At 40.8% G+C, this 27,568-nt stretch overlaps 1 protein-coding gene across 4 annotated transcripts in view; it reads left to right on the forward strand.

Annotated features, from left to right (window-relative positions):
* STAU2 (staufen double-stranded RNA binding protein 2) overlaps positions 1–27,568 on the forward strand; it is a 222,988-nt gene that overhangs the window by 106,282 nt on the left and 89,138 nt on the right. For 3 of the 4 annotated variants that reach the window (XM_074944226.1, XM_074944228.1, XM_074944227.1), the window contains exon 13: positions 26,252–26,365. The exons of the other annotated variant lie outside the window; for it this stretch is intronic. In XM_074944226.1, coding sequence (XP_074800327.1) covers positions 26,252–26,365 — 114 coding nt within the window. The remainder of the gene's footprint in view (positions 1–26,251; positions 26,366–27,568) is intronic. 4 annotated transcript variants of the gene reach the window in all.

Here is a 27,568-nt window from a genome sequence, read left to right on the forward strand (position 1 = left end):
CTTCAGCCAGAATCATAGCATTGCCATCTAGGATTTCCCTCTTGCCCTCTAGAGTATGACCACGCATGCCACCTATCTTGTAAAATTAGCAGGGGCTCTAAGAAAGTTTCTGGATCCAGGAGATTCCCCCTTACACAGAGGAGGAGAATGTATATTGTGTATGTCTGTAGTACAAGTATGGGGTGTGATTGCAGCTCAGGGAGACCTACCCAAGCTAGCTTTAATCTAGCTAGCTCACATACTGGAGCAGTGACGCTGTGACAGCATGTGTTTCAGTGCAGGGCAGCTGTGTGAGTAATTACCCAGGGTTCTGGGTGGGCTTGTACAGTGCTGCCAGAGCTTCACTTTTCCAGGAGCCTAGCTAGCTAGCTTAGGAATGTCTGCTTGAGCTGCAGTCACACCCTGTGATTGCAGTATAGATATAACCTTAGCCCATCTTTCTCCCCATTTGTCCTCCTTAAACAATTATAAACTTAAAAGATGCTTTCCACTTCCCTTGCACTGCTTTCTGGGTCTCCTACTCTCAGTGCGCTCCTTCTGTTCTGATACTGGATCCTCTCTTAGGACCTGGTCCAGCAAAGCACTTAAGCTCGTGCTTACTGTTAAGCATGTGAATAATGCCATTGATATCAGTGGGACTACTCACAAACATAAAGTTAAGCACTTGTTAAAGGCATTGCTGGATCAGGGGGCCCTTATGGTACTCCTTATAATTGGTGTTCTGCTTTCCTCTCTGCACATGCTACAAGTAGACTGAAGAATGAAGTACTGATTGAAAGGTATAACTTAACCGCGTGTCTGGTGTCAGAGCAGCATAGAGTGCTCTTGATGCCATGCTCAGTACTGGTGAAAGAATAACATAGGATTTACCATACTGGATCAGTTAACTAGTCCATCAAGTCTGATGACCTGTCTCCAGCAGTGGATAATACCTTATACTTCATAGGCCAGTAAAAAGCCTCCGTAATGCACCTAGCCATTTGTGCAGTGCTACAAAATGGGGGAAGGAAGCTGCTTCCTGATCACACTCAGAAAAATGTATACATATGTGCAATAGTATATTTTAATGTGTTTCAACATTGCAGGGTAGGATTGGCTGTTAAAATTCCATCGTTTTACCGTCGTGGTTTTTTTCTCCTCAGACTTATAAATTTGTTTTGTTTGATAACTTTGTTTCATATGATCTAGCTCATGTAGTATGATCATGTATTATCTGCTTAAATTATGAAATTATGAAAATTAAAGGTTTCTATTAGAATTTTTTATGCCCATGATTGTTTTTTTTTCAAGCCCATGTAATTTACAAAGTATGCAGTTGCTTGTAATGATTTCAACAGGACCGCTAAAATTGAAGGCATAGTGTCAGACACTGTGTTCCATAAATTGACATAGATCCATTGACTTCAACAGAGCTACACCGATTTGTACCGACTGGAACTGGCCCATTGTTCTTAATGAAGAAAACATGCACTCAGATTCTGAACAATCCTCAGTATATAGCTTTTGATTAATTAGTTTTTATTTCTTTTAATACAAGAAAAGGCAAAAATCTAAAACCCATTACAGTAGCATTATATTACTAATAAGAGTTAAATATCTTGAATTTCTCTCAGTTCCATTTGTCATCTGCGTACAGTAGGAGCAGACAAATCCTGATGAAAGGAAATTCAATCCCCGACGTTTTCACTGCTTCCTTTCACATCTTGTCAGACTGCTTGTGCCTGCTAGTAATAATTTATTTTCATATACCCAGAGCATAATTTATGGTACTATTTTCCCAAGCTACATATTGGTTCCTACTTAGCTATAGTATGTGGCTACTGTAAAATGATTATTTGCATTTATCCTGATTTTTCATTCTTTGATTCTAGATGATTGTGTTGAAATTGTAGTTTTTAAAGGGTCTTAACTTGAGCCAGACATATAATCCCTGCTTTATCATTACTTTTTACTTGTCCATAATACTGCACAACAATACACTAACTTTGGTAGAGAACCTATTTGATTTCCACATACCCTCTGTATATAAACTGGTGATTTTACATCATATCAGCATGCTTTTTTAATACCTTGGTTGAATTAATTTGGTATTGATGTGAAACTCTGTGCCACTGCTGGATCACTGAACTGAGGTGGAGCAGTGAACAGAATCTCTGTGGGAAATGGCTTAGTGGCCTGTCAGGTGCATATCACAGGTCTCTTCACCATTTCACTGTAGAAAGCTCTTTGTGTTTAAGAGTTTAAAAGCCTATTTCTTTACAGGTTAACTTTCTCAGGCATACTTACCAAGTAGAAAAATAGTACATTCACAAACAGGTAGCTTGTTTCATGTTTCCTGAATGCCCTGAAATGATTTTTGAACTGTTAGCATGCATGTGCATTCTAGTCCAGATAATAACAATAGTTTTCTCTTTCATGATCAACATATGCATTTTGTTCTGTTATAATGTATTTTTTTAAAAACAATAAATACTTGTCTGAAGTTTTATTATTGTAAATGTAAACAAAAATATTTGCCTATTGATTTTTTTATGATATTTCTTTCAACTTCTTTAGCTGAAGAGGGCACCTTTTGTTATGTGATTATTTAATTTAAATTCTTCTGAAGCAATTGTATATGACATCAGTCATGTTGTGTTACAAACTATTAATAGTTAAGAGCTATCGGGACCAATATGTGGAAAAGTGCTTAAAAAGTGTATTAAAATTTCTTGACTTATTATTCCAAAGAAATTTGTAAATGGTAGATATCAGCTCTCTCTCACCATAATACAGATGCTATCCATGGATACTTTCCAAGAATGGCAGAGTTCACATTACTATTCTTAGTGAAACCAAATACTTCACAAATAAGCCTTTACAAAGTCTGAATAAAGCATTCTTAGTACTTATTTTGTATGCAAATGATCTACAAGTTAATTATTTTGCAGACAATTGCTGAGAGACTATTTAAAGGAAAATTAAGCTTTGGTTAAAATAGTTATTTTAAAATGACTGTCTTTTTATTCACTGCTTTGAAACTGGAATAGAGAAGTTAAAGCATATATTTGTTGACAGTTTAAGTGTAGTAAATTATTTCAAAGAGTTTGTTTAAATGGAAATCTCTAGAGCAACAGTTTACACATTAATGGTCTAACCCTGTAGTTCTTACTAAGACAAAACACTCAGTGGAGTTACTTGGAGTCCATCAGTTAATCCAGTGGGAGGTTTCCTGAAGTAAGGATGGTAGGGCTCAAGGTACCATAATTTTTGGCCCCATCCTGCAATCGCTGAGTGTCGACACAATGATGCACTTGTGTGGGGCCCTGTTGGCTTCAGTAGTACACGTGCATGCAGTGATCTCAGGATCAGGGCCTTAGGTACATTCATCGTTACATTATCATGGCTCTCTAATAGGAGTTTCTGTTTGAATTTGTCTCTGATTGCAGTGTTTGCACAAAGAAAAGGAGTACTTGTGGCACCTTAGAGACTAACCAATTTATTTGAGCATGAGCTTTCGTGAGCTACAGCTCACTTCTCTGTTTATTTATTAACTATTCCATTTTATACACTGATTTACTTAAAAATTGCATTGCTGGGCATTTTTCAAGTGATCCTCACCTCACCAAAATGTAGCATTTTGTGTGTGTCAATTATTTGTCTGTGTCTGATTTAGGTGCAAGTCCTGCAAAGACTTACACTTATGACTAACTTTACGCCCATGAGAAGTCCCATTGGACTCACTGAAGTCAATAGGACTACTCTTGGTGCACAAAGTTCAGCACTAGTGTAAGGATCATGGCCTTGGGTTGTAAGCAGAGATAGGCCCAACCAGAACTGACTGAAATCATGAAGTATATCCTAATAGTCCAAACTTTGTGGCGATTTGGATATGGCTATCAGTCCAGTCTTGTCTGGACCTAGGAATTGGATCTGATTGAAATATATGGTTTGGATTAGAAGTTCATATGTGGGGTTTTGTTCAGATCGGTCACTATTTGTAAGATCCTTGGAATGGGGACCATGGATAAAATGTTCAAAAGCACCTAAGTGCCATTTTCAAAAGTGACTTAGGCACTTAGAAGCCTAAGACTCATTGAGTTTCAAAGGAATTTAGGCACCTAAAGATGCAGATAGGCTCCTAGTTGGATTTCAAAAGCACCTAAGTAGGTTAAGTTCCCAGCTACTATTGATTTCCCTGGGAGTTAGACACCTAGCCTGCTTTGATATACCACTTTGAAAATTTTTGAAAATCAGGTCCTGTTCACTTTTGAAAATGGGACTTAAGCTTCTAAGACACTTAGTTGCTTTTAAAAATTGTTTGTTTAACATTAAATTCACTACTTAGTAATAGTGTCAGAGATAGGTAGCTAGTTCTAGTACTGTTATACTATTTAATAATGAAGGGGTTCAGGCCAGAAGTTCTTATATAGGCAGATCTTCCAGTGACTTGAATACCAGTAAGATTTGGCTTCACTGGGAGTTCTCATTGCATATAGACTGAGTCAGGCTTCAGCACTGAGCCCTAAGAAAATAACTTGAATGTTAAAACTGTAATCAACTGATTTCTTTGTGTGTCGGACACTTGGTGTGCTTACTGCTTGTCTGACCAGTGACAGCATTTTCAGCAAGATCTGATCACCAGCTGAACAATCAGAAATATCCATTTTTATTCAAAAATTCTTTCCAAATGCAGTTCCGAGTCAAGAAATGTGTCTTTCTCTGTTAAATTTAAAAGCACTTAGCTGGATAGGTGCAACTTTCTATTCAGTATTTCTTATGTGCGTGACCAAGTGTCATTTGCCTTTTTAGTTTGGCAGAGCTCCCTGGAAATCTTAGCAGTAGCTGTTTCCTTCCTCCTAACTTAACTCTGGTGCTGCGTTTACCTCACTAGCACTCTAAACTGCACCTATCTCCTGTTTGGTAGATGGGACATTTTCTCTCCTCTGAGGTTAAAGTCAGTGGTAAGCTATGAATTGTTAAGGAAGGATGCACTAACAGGGTGCAAATTTCTTCTCCATCCAAGAGCAGTTGTTCCTTTGAGACTTCACCAGTCTTTGCAGGGTACCCCACAACCTTTGCTTTGGGATGTATGGCCACTGGGAAGCATTCATGGACAGAGGACTGTTCTCTCAGAATGGACTTCACCTGAGTAGGGAGGGAAATAGACTTCTAGGATGGAGGCTGGCAAAAGTGATTAAAAGAGCTTTAAACTAGGAATTTGGGGGAGATGGTTGGGAGATGTCCAGGTAATCTCCACACCAGATTTTAACATTGAGAGGGAAGAAAACGAAGTAAGAAAGGATACAGCCATGGGTAGGAGAGTGGACATAAGGAGGAAGGGTAGTGTAGATACCAGTCTAATAGGTGATACTGACAATAGAATGTCTGTGCCTAATCGGGTAAAGAATGTGAGCGAAGCCAAACAGCAAAAATTAAGATGTTTATACACTAATGTGAGGAGCCTAGGTAACAAAATGGAGGAACTAGAGCTATTGGTGCAGGAAGTAAAACCAGATATTATAGGGATAACAGAAACATGGTGGAATAGTAGTCATGACTGGAGTACAGGTATTGAAGGGTATGTGCTGTTTAGGAAAGACAGAAATAAAGGCAAAGGTAGTGGAGTAGCATTGTATATCAATGATGAGGTAGACTTTAAAGAAATAAGTGATGGAATGGATAAAACAGAGTCTGTCTGGGCAAAAATCACATTGGGAAAGAAAGCTACAAGAGCTTGTCCTTGGATAGTGCTTGGGGTGTGCTATAGACCACCAGGATCCGATTTGGATATGGATAGAGAACTCTTTAATGTTTTTAATGACGTAAATTCTAATGGGAATTGTGTGATCATGGGAGACTTTCACTTCCCAGATATAGACTGGAGGACAAGTGCTAGTAATAATAATAGGGCTCAGATTTTCCTGGATGCGATAGCTGATGGATTCCTTCACCAAGTAGTTGCCGAACCAACAAGAGGAGATGCCATTTTAGATTTGGTTTTGGTGAGTAGTGAGGACCTCGTGGAAGAAATGGTTGTAGGGGACAACCTTGGTTCAAGCGATCATGAGCCACTTCAGTTCAAACTAAATGGAGGGATAAACAAAAATTGATCTGTGACTAGGGTTTTTTATTTCAAAAGGGCACTTCAAAAAATTCAGGAAATTAGTTAGGGAAGTGGATTGGACTGAAGAACTTGTGGATCTAAAGGCGGAGGAGGCCTGGAATTACTTCAAGTCAAGGTTGCAGAAACTATCAGAAGCCTGCATCCCAAGAAAGGGGAAAAAACTCATAGGCAGGAGTTGTAGACCTAGCTGGGTGAGCAAGCATCTCAGAGAGGTGATTAAGAAAAAGCAGAAAGCCGACAAGGAATGGAAGATGGTAGGGATCAGCAAGGAAAGCTACCTTATTGAGGTCAGAACATGTAGGGATAAAGTGAGAAAGGCCAAAAGCCATATAGAGTTGGACCTTGCAAAGGGAATTAAAACCAATAGTAAAAGGCTCTATAGCCATATAAATAAGAAGAAAACATAGAAAGGAGAAGTGGGACCACTAAACACTGAGGATGGAGTGGAGGTTAAGGATAATTTAGGCATGACCCAATATCTAAACAAATACTTTGCCTCAGTCTTTAATGCGGCTAATGAGGAGCTTAGGGATAATGGTAGGATGACAAATGGGAACGAGGATGTGGAGGTAGTTATTACCATATCCGAGGTAGAAGTGAAACTTGAACAGCTTAATGGGACTAAATCGGGGGGCCCAGATAATCTTCATCCAAGAATATTAAAGGAAATGGCACATGAAATTGCAAGCCCATTAGCAAGAATTTTTAATGAATCTGTAAACTCAGGGGTTGTACCGTATGATTGGAGAATTGCTAACATAGTGCCTCTTTTTAAGAAAGGGAAAAAATGTGATCCGGGTAACTACAGGCCTGTTAGTTTGACATTTGTAGTATGCAAGATCTTGGAAAAATTTTTGAAGGAGAAAGTAGTTAAGGGCATTAAGGTCAATGGTAATTGGGACAAAATACAACATGGTTTTACAAAAGGTAGATTGTGCCAAACCAGCCTGATCTCCTTTGAGAAGGTAACAGATTTTTTAGACAAAGGGAACGCAGTGGATCTAATTTACCTCGATTTCAGTAAGGCATTTGATACAGTTCCACGTGGGGAATTATTAGCTAAATTGGAAAAGATGGGGATCAATATGAAAATTGAAAGGTGGATAAGGGACTGGTAATACTGAACTACAACGGGTCATACTGAAAGGTGAACTGTCAGGCTGGAAGGAGGTTACTAGTGGAGTTCGTCAGGGATCAGTTTTGGGACCAATTTTATTTAATCTTTTTATTACTGACCTTGGCACAAAAAGTGGGAATATGCTAATAAAGTTTGCGGATGACACGAAGCTGGGAGATATTGCCAATAAAGAGAGGGACCGGGATATCGTACAGGAAGCTCTGGATCACCGTGTAAACTGGAGTAATAGTAATAGGATGAAATTTAATACTGAAAAGTGCAAGGTCATGTATTTAGGGATTAATAACAAGAATTTTTGTTATAAACTGGGGACGCATCGCTTGGAAGTAACAGAGGAGGAGAAGAACCTCGGAGTATTGGTTGATCACAGGATGACTATGAGCCGCCAATGTGATATGGCTGTGAAAAAAGCTAATGCGGTCTTGGGATGCATCAGGCAAGGTATTTCCAGTAGAGATAAGGAGGTGTTAGTACCGTTATACAAGGCACTGGTGAGACCTCATCTGGAATATTGTGTGCAGTTCTGGTCTCCCATGTTTAAGAAGGATGAATTCAAACTGGAACAGGTACAGAGAAGGGCTACTAGGATGATCCGAGGAATGGAAAACCTGTCTTATGAAAGGAGACTCAATGAGCTTGGCTTGTTTAGCCTAACCAAAAGAAGGCTGAGGGGAGATATGATTGATCTCTATAATATATTAGAGGGATAAATACCAGGGAGGGAGAGGAATTATTTAAGCTCAGTACCAATGTGGACACAAGAACAAATGGATATAAACTGGCCATCAGGAAGTTTAGACTTGAAATTAGATGAAGGTTTCTAACCATCAGAGGAGTGAAGTTCTGGAATAGCCTCCCAAGGGGAGCAGTGGAGGCAAAAGACATATCTGGTTTCAAGACTAAGCTTGATAAGTTTATGGAGGGGATGGTATGATGGGATAGCCTAATTTTGGCAATTGATCTTTGACTATTAGCAGTAAATATGTCCAATGGCCTGTGATGGGATGCTAGATAGGGTGGGATCTGAGTTACTACAGAGAATTCTTTCCTGGGTGTCTGGCTGGTGAGTCTTGCCCACATGCTCAGGGTTTAGCTGATCGCCATATTTGGGGTCGGGAAGGAATTTTCCTCCAGGGCAGATTGGCAGAAGCCCTGGGGCTTTTCACCTTCCTCTGCAGCGTGGGGCATGGGTCACTTGCTGGAGGATTCTCTGCACCTTGAAGTCTTTAAATCACGATTTGAGGACTTCAGTAGCTCAGACATAGGTCAGGGGTTTGTTACAGGAGTGGGTGGGTGAGATTCTGTGGCCTGCGTTGTGCAGGAGGTTAAACTAGACGATCATAATGGCCCCTTCTGACCTTAAAGTCTCTGATTCTATTCTAACCTCATCAAGATATTTGCTCTCTGATACCCTCTCATTCACATCAGCTTCTAGCTGAAAACCTAGGACCAGATCTTCAGCTGATATAAATCATCATAGCTTTGTTGAAGTCAATGGAGTTACAGCAATTTACATCAGTTAAGGATCTGGCCACTACTACTGCATTTTGAAGTTATCCTTAAACTCATAATATCACAAAAATGTAGCAGTGATAAGTAGGAAGTAGGCATCAGTGAGATATTTACCAGGCATTTGGACACTGAAGAACAAAGTTCTCTGGGTTAGCTTTCAGACATACAGTTGCTTACTGGGTGTGCTCGTTAGATTAGGGATAAAAACCACCAAGAAAATTACTGAGCATCTTCCAGTTACCCCAAATTCAAACAGCTGTAAGAGCAGAAATTAACAGAATGGTTCTTATGCTGCTGAACTGATCTGGTAGCATGCTGAAGAAATTCAGTGTGTCATCTCATTCCGAACAGGATGTTCTTGCTGCATAGGAAGAATGGACAGAGCAGTAATGTCAACTGGTGTAGAAGATGAGGGAGTCCATCAAACAGGGCCCAGCAACAGCACACTCAGAAGAAGGCCCCCTGGCTTCCAGGCAGGAGATCATAGGGCATTTCCTGTCAGAGTGTTTGTTTTGGGTAGCTTACAGAATACAAGTCGCACCTTTACATATCACCTTACAAATTGAGAGTTCCCATCCCTTCCACCTGCAGCTTCTGGAAGAGAGGGCATGGGAGTTTCGTCATTCTCTTGCCTACATTTCCATTCCTCTTTCCTGGCTGCTGGGAGCAGGAAGGCTTTACTCTTTCCTACTTGCACCCATCTGTTGGGGAAAAAACCTTTCTTCCTCCTCGCTGCTGTGTAGGAGGAAACATCTCATTCTCCCTCCAACTTGCTAGAAGGGAGGAAGACACTTCCCACTCTTGCCACAGCTGTTTTCTGTCTTCCTTACCCCACCATAACAAGCTTCTCCAATGCTGCTTACCACTTCCTCCAGCAGCCAGTCCAAAGCACTCTCAAGAAGCAGAATGAAATGATGGGTGAGACACATTTCTTCAAGGAGGTCTAGCCAAATACAAAGTTTGAAGAAATTTGAATTTTAGCCATTTTTCAGTTGTAGTGATCCACTGGTCATTTGGTTGGGGAGGGTGGTAAACTGAAAAAAATATTTTTCCATTCTCCCCAGAGAACAATCAAAAAGGGTTGGTAGATTTTCCTCAGAATTTCCTTTAAAAAAAACTTTCAGCTAAGACAAACTTGCAAAGTTTCAGCCTGAAAAAAATGGTTGAGAAAAATTAAGAACTTATGGAAACGGGAGGTTATAACAGAAACCTGGATGTAACTTTCATTGTAGCTTTAGTTGTTAATAATTATAATTGCACATATGTTCAAAGTTTCCATGGAAAGGGGAGAAGTCCTAAAGAATTATTTCTTGGGGAAAGTCTGGCTGATGCTGATCATGGGGAATGGAACCAAATGACCAAATCTAGAACATAAAACCAAATGATACGGTTCTCGACTCCAATCCTTTAACGGCAGAAACATTTGTAGCTATTATTGGCCTGGAAACTGGACCCCTAGCAAATGTTCCAGTACTGGAACAATACAAAAGTCTCTTAGCCAGTTTGAGTGGAAAAGCATAAACAATACATAAAGGAAAGGAGGTTGTGGAAATTATAACCCCAGGCTTCCTGGCATCGTTAATGTAAAATGCATTGGAAGACAGCATTAGCAAACATCTTTCAAAAATATATTTTGAAAAAGGTCTTGCCTCCAGAGTGGTCAGGCCATAATTAGGATAAAATGATTTTTAAAAACTTTTTCAAGCTATCTGAAGTGACCCAATCTAGATAAGTTTTGAAAGAAAGCTGTAAAGCAAATTGTATTTCATCCATACCAGGGGCAAAAAATACGTAAGGCTCCAATCCTACAGCATCATGTGGGTAGACTGCTGTGCCTGCAAGGAACCCCATTGAAATCAATGGAGACCTGTACAAACACAGCAGTCCACCTAACTGCTGTCAGTTGTGGGATTAGGGCCTCATTGAGAACAACACTTTATCACGGAGATGCTGTGAGCCACTGATTCAAATTCATACTAAAAGTGTTCCTGAGACACGTCAAACATTAATATTAATGATGAACAGTGGCAAAGGGCCAGTGGAGGTAGCTGATGTTTATTTTCTTTTACATATATAAAAGAAACTTATTTGATACCAGTGAGGTATGCCCATAGTAAGTCTATGTAACCATATGTTGTTGTGATTTTTATTTTTTGTATTACCATAGTGCCTATGAGCTCCAGTCAAGGACCAGGAACCACAAAGAGCTTACAATCTAAGTATAAGACAAGAGACAACAGATGGATGCAGACAGACTGACTGGGGAGTACAAGGAAACAATAAGACAGTGTTGGTCAGCAAGGTAGACTGTGGTCTCAGCACACCAGACGTGGTCGCTGTCAAGTGTTTTGTAGGCATTACAGCAAAAGAGTGTTTAAGGAGGGTTTTGAAGGTGGCTAATGAGGGAGCTTGTTAGAAAATTTAACAAGTGGGTGATGGAGGCTGGTATTATGGACTGGACAGAGGTGAGAGTCAACGTCTTGATAGTGAATGAGACATTGGTAGAGCGGGGATAGGCTGTGAAGGGTCTTGAAAGTGAAGAGAAGCAGCTTATGTTTGATGCAGTAGAGAAGGTGGTCTCAAAGGGAGGGGTTCAAGAGGGGTGACATGGTTAAAGCAGTGGGGGGAGCTTGGGGAGGAGGGTTAGGTGCTCTCTTTTAGTTTAAGCTTGAGCTGATGGCTAGACATCCACTAGGATATGTGAGGGAGACAGGAGGAGACTTTAGTTTGAACAGAATGAGAGAGGACTGGAGTAAAGAGGTACATCTGTGAGAGGGTAATTGAATTTGTGTTTTTGAATGAGATTGCTCAGAGATAAGTTGTAGCAGGAGAGGAGAAATGGGCTAAGGATAGAGGTAGTGGAACCCCCACAGAAAGTTGTATGAGGAGGATACTCTGAAGGACATGTTGAAGGAGCAATGAGGAAGAGAACCAGGAGAGAGCAAGATTTCAGGAAGAGTATGGTTGACTGTGACTAAGGCAGCTGACATGTCAAGGAGGATGAGGCTGGAGTACTGGTTCTGAGCTTTGGCTTGGAAGAGGTCATTAGAGACTTGTATTCTTATGGTTTCCCTGCCACATATACTCCTTCCATGCCTCCCTCCTTTGTGCTACATTTTCTTGATACATCTTGTCTTGAATTTGGCCCTGATTCTGGAACTTACTGTTTGTGGGCAGGTACAAATATCCACCTTGTGGTATCAGAGCCTTAGATTGTAAGCTCTTTGCATCAGCTTGTGATACTCTTCCATGGTGATATTTACTAGCACATTACTCTAATAGTCCTATTGGTTTCAGTGGAGCTATTTATAGAATGAGTAAAATATGCTCATCATGAATAAGGGTTTTAGAATCTGGCTGTTTGGAGCAGGGGATGTGTCTTCCTGTATGTTTAAACAACACCATGCTCCACAGGGCTAACACAATAATAACTACAATGTTGTTAACAATAACAACAGCCCTTAATCCAAAAACTACCTCTAAAGTCTTAACCACATGCTTCCATTATCTCATAAAAGTCCTATTTCTTCACTGAGAACATAAATCCAATAGAATCACTTGACAGAGTCTTCATTATCCCAAGCTTCCTAGCACCTATCAACCTTCATCTCTTCCTGATAGTTTTTGTCACTGATCTTTAATTTCTAACCATGTGTAGGTTTGCTAATATGAACCCTGCAGTTTCACTAGGTGCCAAACCAAAGTCTTTATGTTCCCTGCATCCAAATGTCTGCAGTACCTTTCTACTACCCTGCCCATCACTATCTCTCACCCTCAGAAGGAAGAAAGTCCAGTATTTAAAAGCATTTAATGCCTTAGTATTTCTGTCTTCAGAAAACGCCAAATGGAATCTTCTTGTTTCAAGTTCAGTGAGGGAGGACAGGTGGAGAGGAACTGTGCAAATGAATTCAGGGCTGGTGCATTGAATAAAATATTTTTGCGTTCATTAGCATCTTGAAAAGGGTAACTGAAATCCTCCTCCAAATGCCTGCATGTAACTTTGTGCATGAAGAAATGTAAATTACAGTCTCATAACCAACACACTTGTGTGGAAAAAAAAACGTTGTAAAGCTGTCATGATCTCTCCAAATATTGTAGTCAGTTCTAAACAAGCCAGGCTCTGCTCCCTGCCAAGTTCTTTTAGAGCAAATCCTAATGTGACTTGGTAAGTTCGATACAAACCTTACACTGGAGTGAAGCCAAAACTTTGAAATTCTTGAAGTCTCAGCTAGCAGAAATATAAAAGTGTGATGCTGAGTCTTTAGTAGGGTGAGGCTTAGTTTTAACCATAATATCGTAACTTAGACTTTCAAACCAAAACCCTTTAACAAGAAAAGTAGCAAGAAATGCAGGGGAGGAAGAAATGAGACTAAAACCTGCCATTAAAATCCATGTTCCTCATTGCAGACAGGAGGCTAAGCTTCCAGACAGTGATTTTTAGCTCACAATTAGAAGTCTGGTCATTTTAAAAATTGGGAGCACAAAGAAACAGCATTATTTTTAGAAGTGAAATGTATGTGCCTTCTGTGAATGAAAATAATGGGGTAGGTTTTTTTGTATGTACAATGTTGCATACCTAAATTACTCCACGATAGAATGGATAGCTTATCACCAGATTTTCAGCAAATTCTGGGAGCTGTTTTTCTGCTTGCAATTTCACACTGATCAACTCCCCTTGCTCATCAAGATAGTAACCTCCAATTTATGCTTTCCCTTGCACTACATAGACAGCTTATAAGTGTTGTTTCCATCTTCACTTAAACAGTCTTCATAACCAAGAAGAAAATTAGGAGCAGGTGAAAGCATATATCCGTTGATGCTGAAGCCAAAATGTTATTTAAGATATGAATAAGTTTCTTTCTCCAAACCTGCCTTAATTCCTCAGTTATTAGAAACAGTTACATCAGTCACTTGCTCCTCCACAAACTTTCTAAAGCAAACCCTTTCCCTGTATACTTCATTAGCAAGACACAAACCTCTCATTTTCCTCAGTACATATGAAGAAAACAGACGATCACAGGGATTTTTTTTATACAAATTTGGCAGCATTTTCTTATTTACTTTGACTGTTTGAAATATAAATTGAATTTAGGTTTTTCTCTCCAAAAATATATTAGTTGTTTTCTGAATAATTGTGTTAGTGAATCAGAGGCAGCTAAGACATTTGTATTAGAACCGTGTCATGTATGACTTACATTGATCTATAGTGTTTTACAGTGTTTCATGTCTGAATAATTCATGTGTTTGTTTGGTTTTTTTCCAGGTTGATTGGTTGTATACAACCAATCAACCTGGAAAAAAACCAAACAATTATTCAGTGTTTAGTGGGTGATATATTTAAAAGTTTTAACTTTGTACAATAAAAGTATTTTCTTAATGTTCACAGATAAATATATCCCTCAGTGACTGGATTTGTAGGAAATGAAGGCTGGCTCTCTTGTTCAGGCACAGAGTTGTCTTTGCAGTCACAAATGGCATCTATTGAAAACGTCATTGCTTGTTTTACATGTGAACTTAGGCATGCCATTCTGACACCTTAATTCCCTGCAAATATTGTCTAGTAATAGAGGGAAGATACATTAAGTTACTGTACACATCTTGCTGCATTGTGATCCATGCAACAACATTGGCTGTAGCCCTGCTTTCCTCTCAGATGGAACTGAGCATCACAGTGACTACAATGACGAGACAGGGAAGGTCAATGGCTAGGCCTTTCTCACTTGACTGAGCACAGTGGATGTATGCATGAGCTTTTAAAATCACAGCCATCACTGAGAACAAGAGACTTATATTTGGAGGGTATATAAATAAATGAGGCACAAGCCTTTTTGACTAAGATCAAGTGCAGAATTAGTTTAATAAATATCTGATGTGTCCTCTTTGTGGGAACTATGGCCTGATCTAATAAGTTTTTTCCATCTTTACCCGTTGCAATTCACTATGTACAAAAGTTTTTATATACAGCAACTTAAGTGTCCACTGCACTATAACCAGCAATATAAAAACCCGTTCTGGTAACCTGTGACAGCTTCCTTACTCTGATGGTTAAGCTATCTATTTATGGTGCAGCAAGTGTTTATTTCTTAGTCAGAAACCTAGTACTGCATGTTTTAATAAAGATTTAAGCCTATAGTACAGCTGGTATGTGGGCTCTACAAGAAGGGAGCATGTTATGAATATCCCAAGATTTAGTGCTGAACTGTCAGTCTTTTAGCTACCGAGTATCTTTACTCTTCCATGCAGTAGCTACAATGGAAACTTTGCCCACTGCTGTGAAGTGGACACAGCGATTAATGAACCTGAAGCATACCAATCAAACATATGTTTTCTTGACACAATGATTGTGTTATATATCACATATGAATGTACAGGCCTTTATCTTTCCTTAATGATCTAGCAAGGGGTCTTTTTTAAATGTGGGTGTTTTTCATGCTCTCCTTAGATTTGTTCCACAGGGGGTGACCATTAGAAACATCTGACAGGCATGCAGTTAGCCAGCTCCCTGCTGAGATTAGTAAAATACTATATTTAGTAATCCCACTACATCAAGGAACTCCAGCGTTGCAGGAAACAGTTTGATTCAATGCTTTTTTGTGACTTTTTTCGTTTTATTTTTATGTCTTATTTTTTCATCTGGGACTGAGAAAAATATTTTCATCTGGGTCTTGCTTTTTGTATTTATACTCCATCATTTTGTAATTGTTTTTAATGTTTTCGGCCTTTTTACCCTCCTTATTTTGTTTACACTGTATGCCCCCTCCACTCTGCTCTCTGTCAAATTGTAAGGTAGATACTAAGACCAGTAAGCAATGTTTTAACTTGATATTTCATGTGCCATTCCCTATCAGATGTGACTAATTCTAACATTGGGACAAAAGGTGTGGGGGGAGAAAAAGGGGTGTTAAGGAGAATTAAAAGATTCACACCTTATTTGCTAGACTAATACATGCTAGAAACTCCTGAGTCTGAGTTTGGGTCACAGATGATTTGAATTCATCAGTGTATATATGTAAACCAGAGTTTTTAATTTATTATTGTGTAGCTTCCGAACACTATTTGTCATTGGAACAGAAGTGGACCAAAATATGAGCACCATTTTTTTTTTAAAACGGTCTTTTACTGTTTAAAATAGCAAATCCAATTATTAAGAGTACACAGTTAACACACATCAAATAGTAAGGAGAAATGTGGCAGAAATAAATGATTCAACAAAAAGTTAAATGGAAGGAAAATATGTTGTCATATGATTCAAAATTCTTTACCATTCTCTCTGTTCACCAACAGAAATCTGGAGTAACCTGTCTGAAATCATCAGAGTTACAATGATGTAAATTTACAGTAGTTGAGAGCAGAATTTGGCACTTTGAATTTAAGGGGCAGATTTTAAAGAAACACCATCTTTTGTTCTAACAGAATGGCCCTGGTGGCCTGTCAATCCTAAAGATTTGTGCATTGCTGAACATAATGGCATTTTATTACTCAGTTTATTTCTGTCTAGCATTCTGAGACTCCTGCTGATACTTTGAATCAGACTTTTTTGGTTTGAAACATGAACTCCAGTGTCACACATGCCCTTTTTTTTTGTACTTCATATTATTTTTTAAGCTAATAAATGTTCAAGAAAGAGAGTGTTTGGCCAGACACATTTGTGCTTCAAACTGTGAATAGCTAAGCTGTAGTGTGTGAAAGTCTCTTTGCGCAGCTGACTTTTTTTTTGCTCCATTCAGTGTCTGGTTATCATAAAGCTACCTTATTTTCAAACAGTAGTTTAGTGCATGGAATCTTCCTCTGAATAATTGTGACCTAATAACAGCACAGGCCCTGTTCTTGCAAACAAACATACTTAACTTTAAGCCCATGAATAGTCCAATGAAGGCAATGAGACTTGGCCCTGATCTACACTACAGGGTTATGTCGAAATTGGCTGCGTTAGGTCGATTTTAAAAGGAATGCATCTACACAAGCAACCTCGTTCCGTCGACCTAAAGGGCTCTTAACATCGACTTCTGTACTCCTCCCCGGCGAGGGGAATAGCGCTAAAATCAACCTTGCTGGGTCGAATTTGGGGTAGTACAGATGCAATTAGATGGTATTGGCCTCCAGGAGCTATCCCAGAGTGCTCCAATGTGACCGCTCTGGACAGCACTTTCAACTCCGATGCACTAGCCAGATACACAGGAAAAGCCCCGGGAAATTTTGAACTTCATTTCCTGTTTGGTTAGCGTGGCGAGCTCAGCAGCACAGGTGACCATGCAGTCCCCCAAGAGTTGCAAACGAGCTCCAGCATGGAGCGAATGGGAGACACTGGATTTGATTGCTGTATGGGGAGAAGGATCTGTGCAGGCAGAACTCCAATCAAAAAGAAGAAATGCTAATATATATGCCAAAATCGTACAGAGCACAGTAGAGAGAGTGGCTACAACAGGGACACACAGCAGTGACGCGTGAAAGTCAAGGAGCTCATGTAAGCCTACCAAAAGACAAAGCAGGCAAACAGTTGCTCTGGGTCAGAGCCCCATACATGCTGCTTCTATGATCAGCTCCATGGCATTCTTGGGGGGGACCCTACCACTACCCCACCACTGTCCGTGGACACCTGCAAGGGGGGAGTCTCACACAACATGGAGGAGGATTTTGTGGATGAGGAAGAGGAGCAGGAGGAGAATGCTCAGCAGGCAAGCGATGAATCCGTTCTCCCCGGCAGCCAGGACCTTTTCATCACCCTGGAGCCAATACCCTCCCAAGGCGGGATCCCCGACTCTGAAGGCAGAGAAGGCACCTCTGGTAAGTGCACATTTGTAACTACAGTACAGGGTTTAAAAGCAATAGTGTTAAATGTTTGATTTGCCCTGAAGACTTGGGATGCATTCGTGGCCAGTACAGCTACTGGAAAAGTCTGTTAACGTGTCTGGGGATGGAGCGGGAATCCTCCAGGGACATCTCCATGAAGCTCTCCTGGAGGTACGCTGAAAGGCTTTGCAGAAGGTTTCTGGGGAGGGCTGCCTTATTTCGTCCTCCATGGTAGGCCAGTAGCAAGTAGTCTGAAATCATTACAGCACAAAGCATGGCAGCAAATGGCCCTGGGTTTTGGTCGCATTCAAACAACATTTGGTCTTTATCTTTCTGTGTTAGCCTCAGGAGAGTGATATCATTCATGGTCACCTGGTTGAAATGGGGGAATTTTTGTAAGGGAACAGTAAAAGGACCCCGTTCACACTGGGCTAAAAGGGATCATCTCAAATAGCCAAGTGGAGGGGTGGGGGGAAATGGCAAACCCAACCAGCATTGCTTGCTATGGGAAAGGAGGGCGCTGCAGGTTGGAAACATTCCCACATGTTATGAAGGCATTAGAGGCCAAACCCATGTACCCTTTGGCTTACCATGTCTGCTTGGAAACCGAATTCTGTTGCCCAGCCGTGTGTGATGGGTCACCATACCGGCAGGTGCTCAATATAAAAGGCAAAATGCAACCTTGTACCGAAAGCATATGTGCTGTCTGCTCTGAATTGCTTGATTCACTGTGAAAGAGTCTCCCTTTTGTTCTCAGAAATGTATCATCTTAAATTTTACTCTCCCTTTTTATCCCCCTGCAGGTGCAAATGTTTCTATGTTCCCCCATCATCTCTGTCCCTGAGGTTATCGCAGATTAGAAGGTGAAAAAACGCACTTGCGATGACATGTTTTTCCGAGCTCATGCAGTCCTCCTGCACTGATAGGGCACAGCTGAATGCATGGAGGCATTCAGTGGCAGAGTCCAAGAAAGCATTAAGTGAGCGTGATGAAAAGAGGCAGGATGCAATGCTGAGGCTAATGGGGGAGCAAACGGACATGCTCAAACATGTGGTGGAGCTGCAGGAAAGCAAACAAGAGCACAGACCACTGCTGCATCCACTGTACAACCGCCTGCCCTCCTCCCCAAGTTCCATATCCTCCTCACCCAGATGCCCAAGAACCCGTGGGAGGAGGCTCCAGGCACCCAGCCACTCCACTCCAGAGGATGGCCCATGCAACAGAAGGCTGTCATTCAAACAGTTTTGATTTGTAGTGTGGCTACAATAAGCAATGTGCCCTTGTTCTTTCCTCCTCCCCTCCTCCCCCACCCCACCCGGGCTACCTTATCAGTTATCTCCCTTTTTTTAATTAATAAAGAAAGAATGCATGGTTTCAAAATAATAGTGACCTTATTTCCTTTGCCAGTTGTGATCGAAGGGGGGAGGGTGGGGAATTAAAATCAACAAAGGGGGCGGGTTTGCATCAAGGAGAAACACACACAAGTGTCACACCGTAACCTGGCCAATCATGAAACTGGTTTTCAAAGCCTCTCTGATGTGCAGCGCGCCTACCTGTGCTCTTCTAATCGCCCTGGTGTCTGGCTGTTCAAAATGGCAGCCAGGCAATTTGCCCCAACCTCCCACCCTGTCATAAATGTCTCCCCCTTACTCTCTCAGATATTATGAAGCACACAGCAAGCAGTAATAACAATTGGAATATTGGTTGGGCTGAACTCTAACCTAGTCAGCAAACAGCGCCAGCGAACTTTTAAACGTCCAAAGGCACATTCTACCACCATTCTGCACTTGCTCAGCCTATAGTTGAACTCCTCCTTACTACTGTCCAGGCTGCCTGTGTACGGCTTCATGAGCCATGGGAGCAAGGAATAGGCTGGGTCTCCAAGGATAAATATTGGCATTTCAACATCCCCCAACAGTAATTTTCTGGTCTGGGAAGTAAGTCCCTTCTTGCAGCTGCTCGAACAGCCCTGAGTTCCTAAAAATGCGAGCATCATGCACCTTTCCCGGCCATCCCACGTTGATGTCGGTGAAACGTCACTTGTGATCCACCAGTGCTTGCAGCACCATTTAGAAGTACCCCTTGCAATTTATGTACTGGTTGGCAAGGTGGTCCAGTGCCAAGATTGGGATATGCTTTCCGTCTGTCGCCCCACCACAGTTAGGGAAACCCACTGCAGCAAAGCCGTCCACTATGACCTGCACATTTCCCAGAGTCACTACCTTGATAGCAGAACATCAGTGATTGCATTGGCTACTTGAATCATAGCAGTCCCCACAGTAGATTTGCCCACTCCAGATTGATTCCCGACTGACCAGTAGCAGTCAAGCACTGCAAGTTTCCACAAGGCTATCGCCACTCGCTTCTCAACTGTCAGGGCAGCTCTCATCTTGGTATTCCTGCACTTCAGGGTGGGGGAAAGCAACTCACAGAGTTCCAGGAAAGTGGCCTGACGCATGCAAAAGTTTCGCAGCCACTGGGAATCATCCCATATCTGCAAGACTATGTGGTCCCACCAGTCTGTGCTTATTTGCCGGGCCCAGAATCGGCGTTCCACTGTATCAACCAGCTCCACTGCCACCATGATGTCCCAGTTGCCACATCCCATGCTATCAGGGATGTCTGTGTCCATGTCCTCTTCACAATCGTCCTCATGTTGCCGTCTCTTAGCCAGGTTCTGCACATACTGCAGTATCATGCGTGAGGTTTTTACAATGCTCGCAACAGCAGCGGTGAGCTGAGTGGGCTCCATGTTGCCGTTTTATGGCATCTGCACAGGTAACCCAGGAAAAAAGGCATTAAATGATTGTCTGCAGTTGCTTTCATGGAGGGAGGGGAGACTGATGACCTAAAACCACCCGCGACAATGTTTTTGCCCTATCAGGCATTGGGAGCTTAACCCAGAATTCCAATGGACAGCGGAGACTGTGGGAACTGTGGGATAGCTTCCCAAAGTGCACCACTCCATGAGTCGATGCTAGCCACTGTAGTGAAGGCGCACTCCACTGACTTAATGCGCTTAGTGGGGACATACACAATTGACTGTATAAAATTGATTTCTAAAAATCAACTTCTATAAAATCGACCTAATTTCGTAGTGTAGGCATACCCTTACTCATGAGCTTGAAGTTAAGCGCATGCATCTTTGTGCAGAATCAGGGCCATGGTTAGTAGGTGTAATATCTCCGTAATTGCATTTTGGCCCTTTGTTGTAAACTGAGTTGTTGAAAGGTGTGAGGTAAATCCTGCAATGTTGTTTGACAATTACTGTCACTACTGTATGTGTAACTGGTGAATTGCATAACAGTAAAACTAGATTCAAGAATCAAGGGACGTGTTTTTATATCACTATACAAAGTAACAGAAGGCTAAATTTAACAGTAGTGCTACATTAGTAGTAATCCTATAACAACTCTATAAATTCTGATGTATTTTTATACAGCCTCACTCGGATTTTCCATTATTAAACTAGTCTGCAAAGTGAAAAAATGTGGCTATATCATCTTGCATTCCATTGTAACATAGTAAACATTAATTGTATATTCTACTTTGATGGGATGTTATGTTTCAAAATATTTAACTCTTTTCTAGTAACAGAGTAGTAAAAACAAGGGCCAAATTTTGGCCCAGTTATTAAGTGGATTCAGAGTTGACACACACAAATGCTACAAAAGCAATATTAATATGCATCCATATTCTGGCCAGCATGGCCCTGCACGGCCCTGCACACAGCACACACAGTCAGAGCCTATAGATTGTGCTCCTCACTGGAATAATCTGTGCAGGGTGGTGCATAGTTGCCACTGTCACAACAAAGAGCATACAAGCATGAATATGTGACTAGACCCCTGATGTGTGCTTGTGAGAAGGAGGCAGCCAGGATATAGCCCATGATTTGAATCTGGTGTCTTGGATGTTTACTAGTGCATTCAGTAGCAGATTACTTGCAGAGAAACACACACACGTTCGCCCAAATCTGCTCAGGATTCTGGAATTTTTGCTCAGAAACTTACAACCATTAGCATCATTATGTTATCACAGACACTCCTTTACCAGACTCATGATACTTCTTCTTACAGAGGCTGCTGTTATTTATAAAACAAAAAACCTAAACAAAATACTTCAAATTTTACTAAATTGAATTTTGTAGCTGCTTACTCCTGAAAGTGGCCTCTCTTTATTTCAAACACTAAACCTTAAAATGAGGCGATGAACCAGGACAGTATTTGCTGTTCATAATCTTTTTATTTTTACTTCCTAAATATAAGGAGAATGAACATTGCCAGTGTATTAGAAAAGGGAACTGAAGCCTGCTTGTATTTCATGCACTGCCACTCACTCCTTGAATGAATATGGGCCAGTCACTTAACCTCTCGCACAAATAGTACTTGCCTGCCTGACAAGTATGGTAAAGATGAACGTTAGTAAAGCACTTTGGGACCCTTGAGTTATAGGCACTTAGGAACTTCAAATGCAAAGTATTATTGTAGTTATTAATCTTAGTAATTACAATGTAAACACTCTCAGAGCACTTGGCCAGCCTCCAACTGCCACTCCCCAATCTCAGATTCTGAGGCTGCTGCTAAGAATACCTGGTCAGCCTTCAACTAGTGTCCCCCATTACTACCAGGTCTTGTGGTTTGGATATTTCTGTTCTTTGTTCTAGAAATGCCCCATCCACCTCACCCTCCGGATTTGGTGGCCTATAGTAGACCGCAACCACAACGTTACCCCTTTCCCTCCCTCTTTTATCTTCACCCACAGACTTTCAGCTGCTCTGCTTCTCACTTTCTTCTGGACTGCAGAACAGCTATATACATTGATGTACAATGCAACACCTCCTCCCTTTTTTTCCCTGCCTGTCCTTCCTGAATAAGCTATTCCCCTTTATACCAATATTCCTGTCATGAGATTTATCCCACAGATTCTCTGTGATGCCAATTAAGTCATAATTTAGATTGCATACCAAGACATTCAGTTTTTCCTGTTTATATCCCATATTTGTTTATAAGCATCTAAGATGTTGAGCAGATTACTCCATTGTATTCCCTCTTGTTGCTCCTATGAACCTATTGTAATTTTCCATTCTCACCCTCCCTCCCTGCACACACTCCCACAAACTTCCAGCCCTGTGTCAAGGTCACTTTTTTTTATTTACCTGTGAGCTTTTGTCACCTGTCCCCTGTGAACCTAGTTTAAAGCCCTGGTCATTAGGTTGGCAAGTTGGTTCATGAAGGTACTCTTCCTTGTTGCTCAGGTGGACTCCAGCAGTCTTCCTTCCCAGAACAGCATCCCATGGTCAAGGAAGTCCAAGCCTCCTGCCAGTGCCATCTGTGCAGTTATGCATTCCTTTCCAGGATGTGCGTGTCCTGATGATCTGCCCAGGGTCCTACCTCGCAGTATCATTAGAGTCCACATGGATTAGCAGATGGATAATCCTCAGCAACCTTTCCATAATGTCTTGCATGTGGGCTTTGGGCAGGCAACACACTTCCTGGGATGCCAGATCAGGTTGGCAGTTGGACTCTTCCATCCCCCTCAGAAAGGAGTCCCTGACCACAACCACCCTTTGTCTCTCCCTCTTGGGGGTGGTAGCTTTGAGCTTTCCAGGCTTGGAGACAGGTGGTTCCCCCTCATTGGCCATTGGGATCTGGTCCTCTCTTCGAGCTGCCAGTATTGCATACCAGTTCTTGGCTTAGATGGGCCTGGGTGAGGATGGAGCAGTGTCTGCTGTCCGGGGTGGTCAGCAGCCACTCTCTGCCTCACAGAGCAGCCAGTTCTTCCTTCCTTCATTCCCTGATATCCCTGTAGTCATCTATAGTTGGCTACCTTCCTCCATCTGCATTCTGTCAATGAAGTGCTCGTGTTCCCACATGTTATGCAGGTGAGCCACTTCAGCCCAACAAAGCCAATAATACAGTTGTTTTCCAACTGCCACATAGATCTCTCTGACAAAGAATGCATTTTGCAGACTGTATGACAGGCCAGAGAAATCTGGCTAAACAACTATGATCTGTTTCCTTCCCACTCCTCAGCACCCATCAGTTCCTAGCTCAGGGAAATGGAAGATTGACAAAGAAAATGTTGAATCTGGTTAAACTGAGCATGTCTTGTGTTGGCAAGAGATGTTCTGAAGACTGTGAGTGGCTGAGAAACTTCTAAATAATGGCCGACCCATTTGAACTAGGCCAGCGTACATCACGAAGCTCATTCAGCAGTGCTTAGCTCAGAAAGGGAGATAATTAAAATGCTGAGTTTATCACATTTCTTGTTCTAGTAGCTAGTTACATTTGCACAGTTATTTCTATGATCAACGAATTTGTTCATATACTCTCATTAAAAAAAATTCCTTGCTCCAGACCTCCCTGCGCACTGTAGGATATGTATCTGTTCCACTGTGTGTGCGTGATTACAGCAGCACTTACTGGTTAATATCAGTTTTGGCTTATTTTCGGCCAAATCCTGGTGCCTGCTCTGTGGCATGCTGGAGGTGCAGAATCATCCTGTGAGGCTTCTCTGGCCCATTCTCCCTACACCATATATTCAGCAGTATTTGAATTTGCAACGAGATACCATGGTTATGGATTCCTGATACATTCTTGTAATAACAGTAGTCCTGACATTTAGAGAACTTCAGTTAATGTTTATAATCCCAATTTCATACCTTCATAACTCTTTCAATCAATCAGAGTTGAGCCATTGTATATGTGAAGGGGCCTCTTGTGGTTTCTCAGTAAGTAGTATGGCTTTTCTGGCAGACAGCCATAAGCAATTTAGTAGGCACATGTTGTGGAGGTGGATGCGGGGGCTGGGGGGAGAGGGATGATCCAGAAAGCTGTAACAAGAGGTTGAGTGAAATCAGTATTTTTATGCATAGCACAAGGAAAATCCACATTATAGATCTCACGGAGCCCATTTGGCCACACATATGCAACAGTCAGCATGATCAATAAGGTTAGCTCTGCAACATGCTGATGGCATGATTATCCTCTCACTTAAACCAGTTTTGCACTGGTGTAACTCCTCAATTCAACTACTCCCAGTTTATCCAGTAAGAGAGAAGAATCAGGCACAAGGTGTAAAATTACCCAGTGCACAATCCAGTGTTATATATCTCTCAATCAGTTCCACAGACATTTGGTATCATTTAATATGGCTCCTAGTTGTCCACAGAAATAATAATATTCAAATTTCTAGCCTAAATGTAAAGTTGAGGCTTTTTCACATAACCTTTCCCCAATAGCCGTACAGCTGTAAATAGGTACTAGCCTAAAATGTCTGTCTCCAGTAGGGCTAATCTCCCTTTCCATTTCTGACAGGGGTCAGGTAACCAATGTAAATTACCACCATAAACTAAATTCCACCCCTCTTGTAGAACAAAGTGCTTTATCTGCCTGTCAAGAAATCAGGAGCTACAGAGCAGATTGTAACGTTTCATCAGTTCAGCATGAGTGGCATACCCTGTTCCTGCTAATAGAACATTGGAGATGCTTGACTTCATTTTGCCTCAAGATAGAAGACGGTTCTCTTTCTGTAGACGGTTTAAGGTGACCAGAAGGCAAAGGGGAAAATCCAGTAGGACCAGTATCTTCCTGTATATGCCATTCAAGAATCTGATTAGTGTGTGCTTTTTGATAACAATCGAGATTGATAAGCTAGACAACTCTAAAAATAATGTGACTTCCTTCCCCATGTTATGAGTCATTTTGATTTGATTACAAAGAAAAATTGATATCAAATTAACATCTGTGATAACCATATTGCAATGTCAAACAATCAGTGCATTTCAATAGAGATCACATTGCAGTGAAAAATTTAAAAGTAATGTCAGTGCCAGAGCTGGATGGAAAATGGTTTTTCCATCCTCTGAAAATTTTTGAGATTTCAAAACAAATTTTCAATCCCAAATGGGAATGAGAAGTTGAAATCTTCAGAAGTTTTGTGCATCAAAAATGTGTGTGTTGGGGGGAGGGAGAGATTAACTTCTGGCCAATTGTTTTGAAAAATTCACTTCAGGTCAAATTTGTTTCAATAATTTTGAAATGTTTCATTTTTGACCATTTAAAAATGTTTTTACTATAACTGGACTAAGGTTCTAAACTAAAAGTCTTTTTGAACTGGAAAACCAGAATTTTCATTTAGAAAATGTCAAAATGAAATATTTCAGCAATTTCAAAAGGTTTTATTCAACATTCTGTCAAGAAATTTGTTGAAACTGACCCTTTTGTTGCAAAAAAGTTTCTCTTGTGATAAACTGGCATTTTCAGATAAAAAAAGTTTCATAGAAAAATTCCCAACAAGCTCTAGTCAGTGCAAGTCTGTGGAGACCACAGTAATTTACACTAATGTTTTTAACTGATCTGTGAAAGGTTATTAAAAATAACATGTAAGTTCAAAACTGAAACTTGGACCTAGTTTCTTAGGTCTGTAACGACACCCTTAATTGAGCCTCAAGGTTCCTAAACTCTGCAGCACATCGTGCCTAAAGAGGGACCAACAAACTGATTTAACAACTGAAATTTGTCCCCAGTTGAGCATGTGGATACACAGAATATTTTGCACATTCCTTGTTTTATATTAAAACTGGATTCAGTGTAAATCTTTTGAATTCCTTTACAGACTTGTTGGAAAGGGACAGATTATTTTAGCATGACTCCCTTATGCAATCTGGTGTTTAGCAGATTACGTATGTTATTCTGTTATAGGTACACTACAGTGATAGACAAAATGGCAAAGAGTGTATGACCTGTTTGACACTGTCTCCTGTGCAGATGACTTTCCATGGTATCGGAAGCTCCATTGAAGCCAGCCATGACCAGGTATAATACCCTCACCCCACACATATCTATTTAATAAGGCCAACTAAGACGTTAGTATTACTAAATCTCACATTTGCACAAATACTGCTTTATTTATGGCATGTTCTTGCCACCACTGTTTGTCTATATTGCCACAATAAAACCCTTAAAGTGACCCACAAAGGAGAAGAAATTGCATTTGTGCCCTCTTTTGCTTCTTCAGGATGTATAAAGAAAACCTGAATGTTTTGGGTTTAAACTGGTGTGTAAGGGGTCTGCTAAGTTGTTTTTTTATGTTAGTAACACCAGGTCTCATCTACCCTGATTTTATGGATGACTGGAGAAATAGAAGAATGATAGCATCGTAAGTGACAAGAGACTGGCAGCTTTGCAATTGAGAAAAACTCAAATTTGTTTGTTCATTTTTATTTAACTCAAGCTTCTGGCAGACACCTGGGACAAATTTTTTCTTTGTTAATCATTCCTTCTCCCTTGCCACTTCAGATGAGATCTGAGAAGACTTCCGTTCTAGTTCTATAGTCCTCCAATACAGTCCTCTATAAAAACATGGAAGATGACAAGACTTTGATAATTCAGGTATTTCTATTGCAAAAAACAAGTTGAATAAAACTGTAAACCAAATACCGTACTTTTCAGACCCTGGGTATATAAGAAGAAAACAAAAAAGGGCACAAGCAATTTTTATTTGCTTTTGCAGGTCATCTTTAAATTGTACTAAATACGTCATACACTTTGTCAGCCTAAATGTAAGATTCTTTCAAGGAGAAGAAGGGGACATATTCTTGGCAATGATCGGAATTAGTTATGTTTGGGAAAAGATTCAGACACTCTTAGCCATGTTTTAGGTTAAAAGAATTAAATGGAAATTTGTAGGGAGCTATCTGTTAACATAAACGAATCCTTTTAGTTATTTATGTGATAGCTTGAGGATTCTTCCTGTTCATAAAGTAGTGACTCACAACTATGTGGTATTTTACTGCAATGGTCAACTACGGTAAATATGTTAGTGATTCAACAAACATATTCTCCTCAACCTCTCATTTCATCCAGCAAGTTATTTATACTGTTCCAAACTCTCTCAACTTATCTTTCAGTAAAAACCACTTTTTAACCTAGTTATGTCTCAGATACAATATTTAGACCTATCAGTACCCTGTAAGGATTTGAGGTGGTCCCTGTCAATTTGATAACAACTGCATTATG

The sequence above is a fragment of the Natator depressus genome, chromosome 2 (genome assembly GCF_965152275.1).
Source record: "Natator depressus isolate rNatDep1 chromosome 2, rNatDep2.hap1, whole genome shotgun sequence".
NCBI lineage: Eukaryota > Metazoa > Chordata > Testudines > Cheloniidae > Natator > Natator depressus.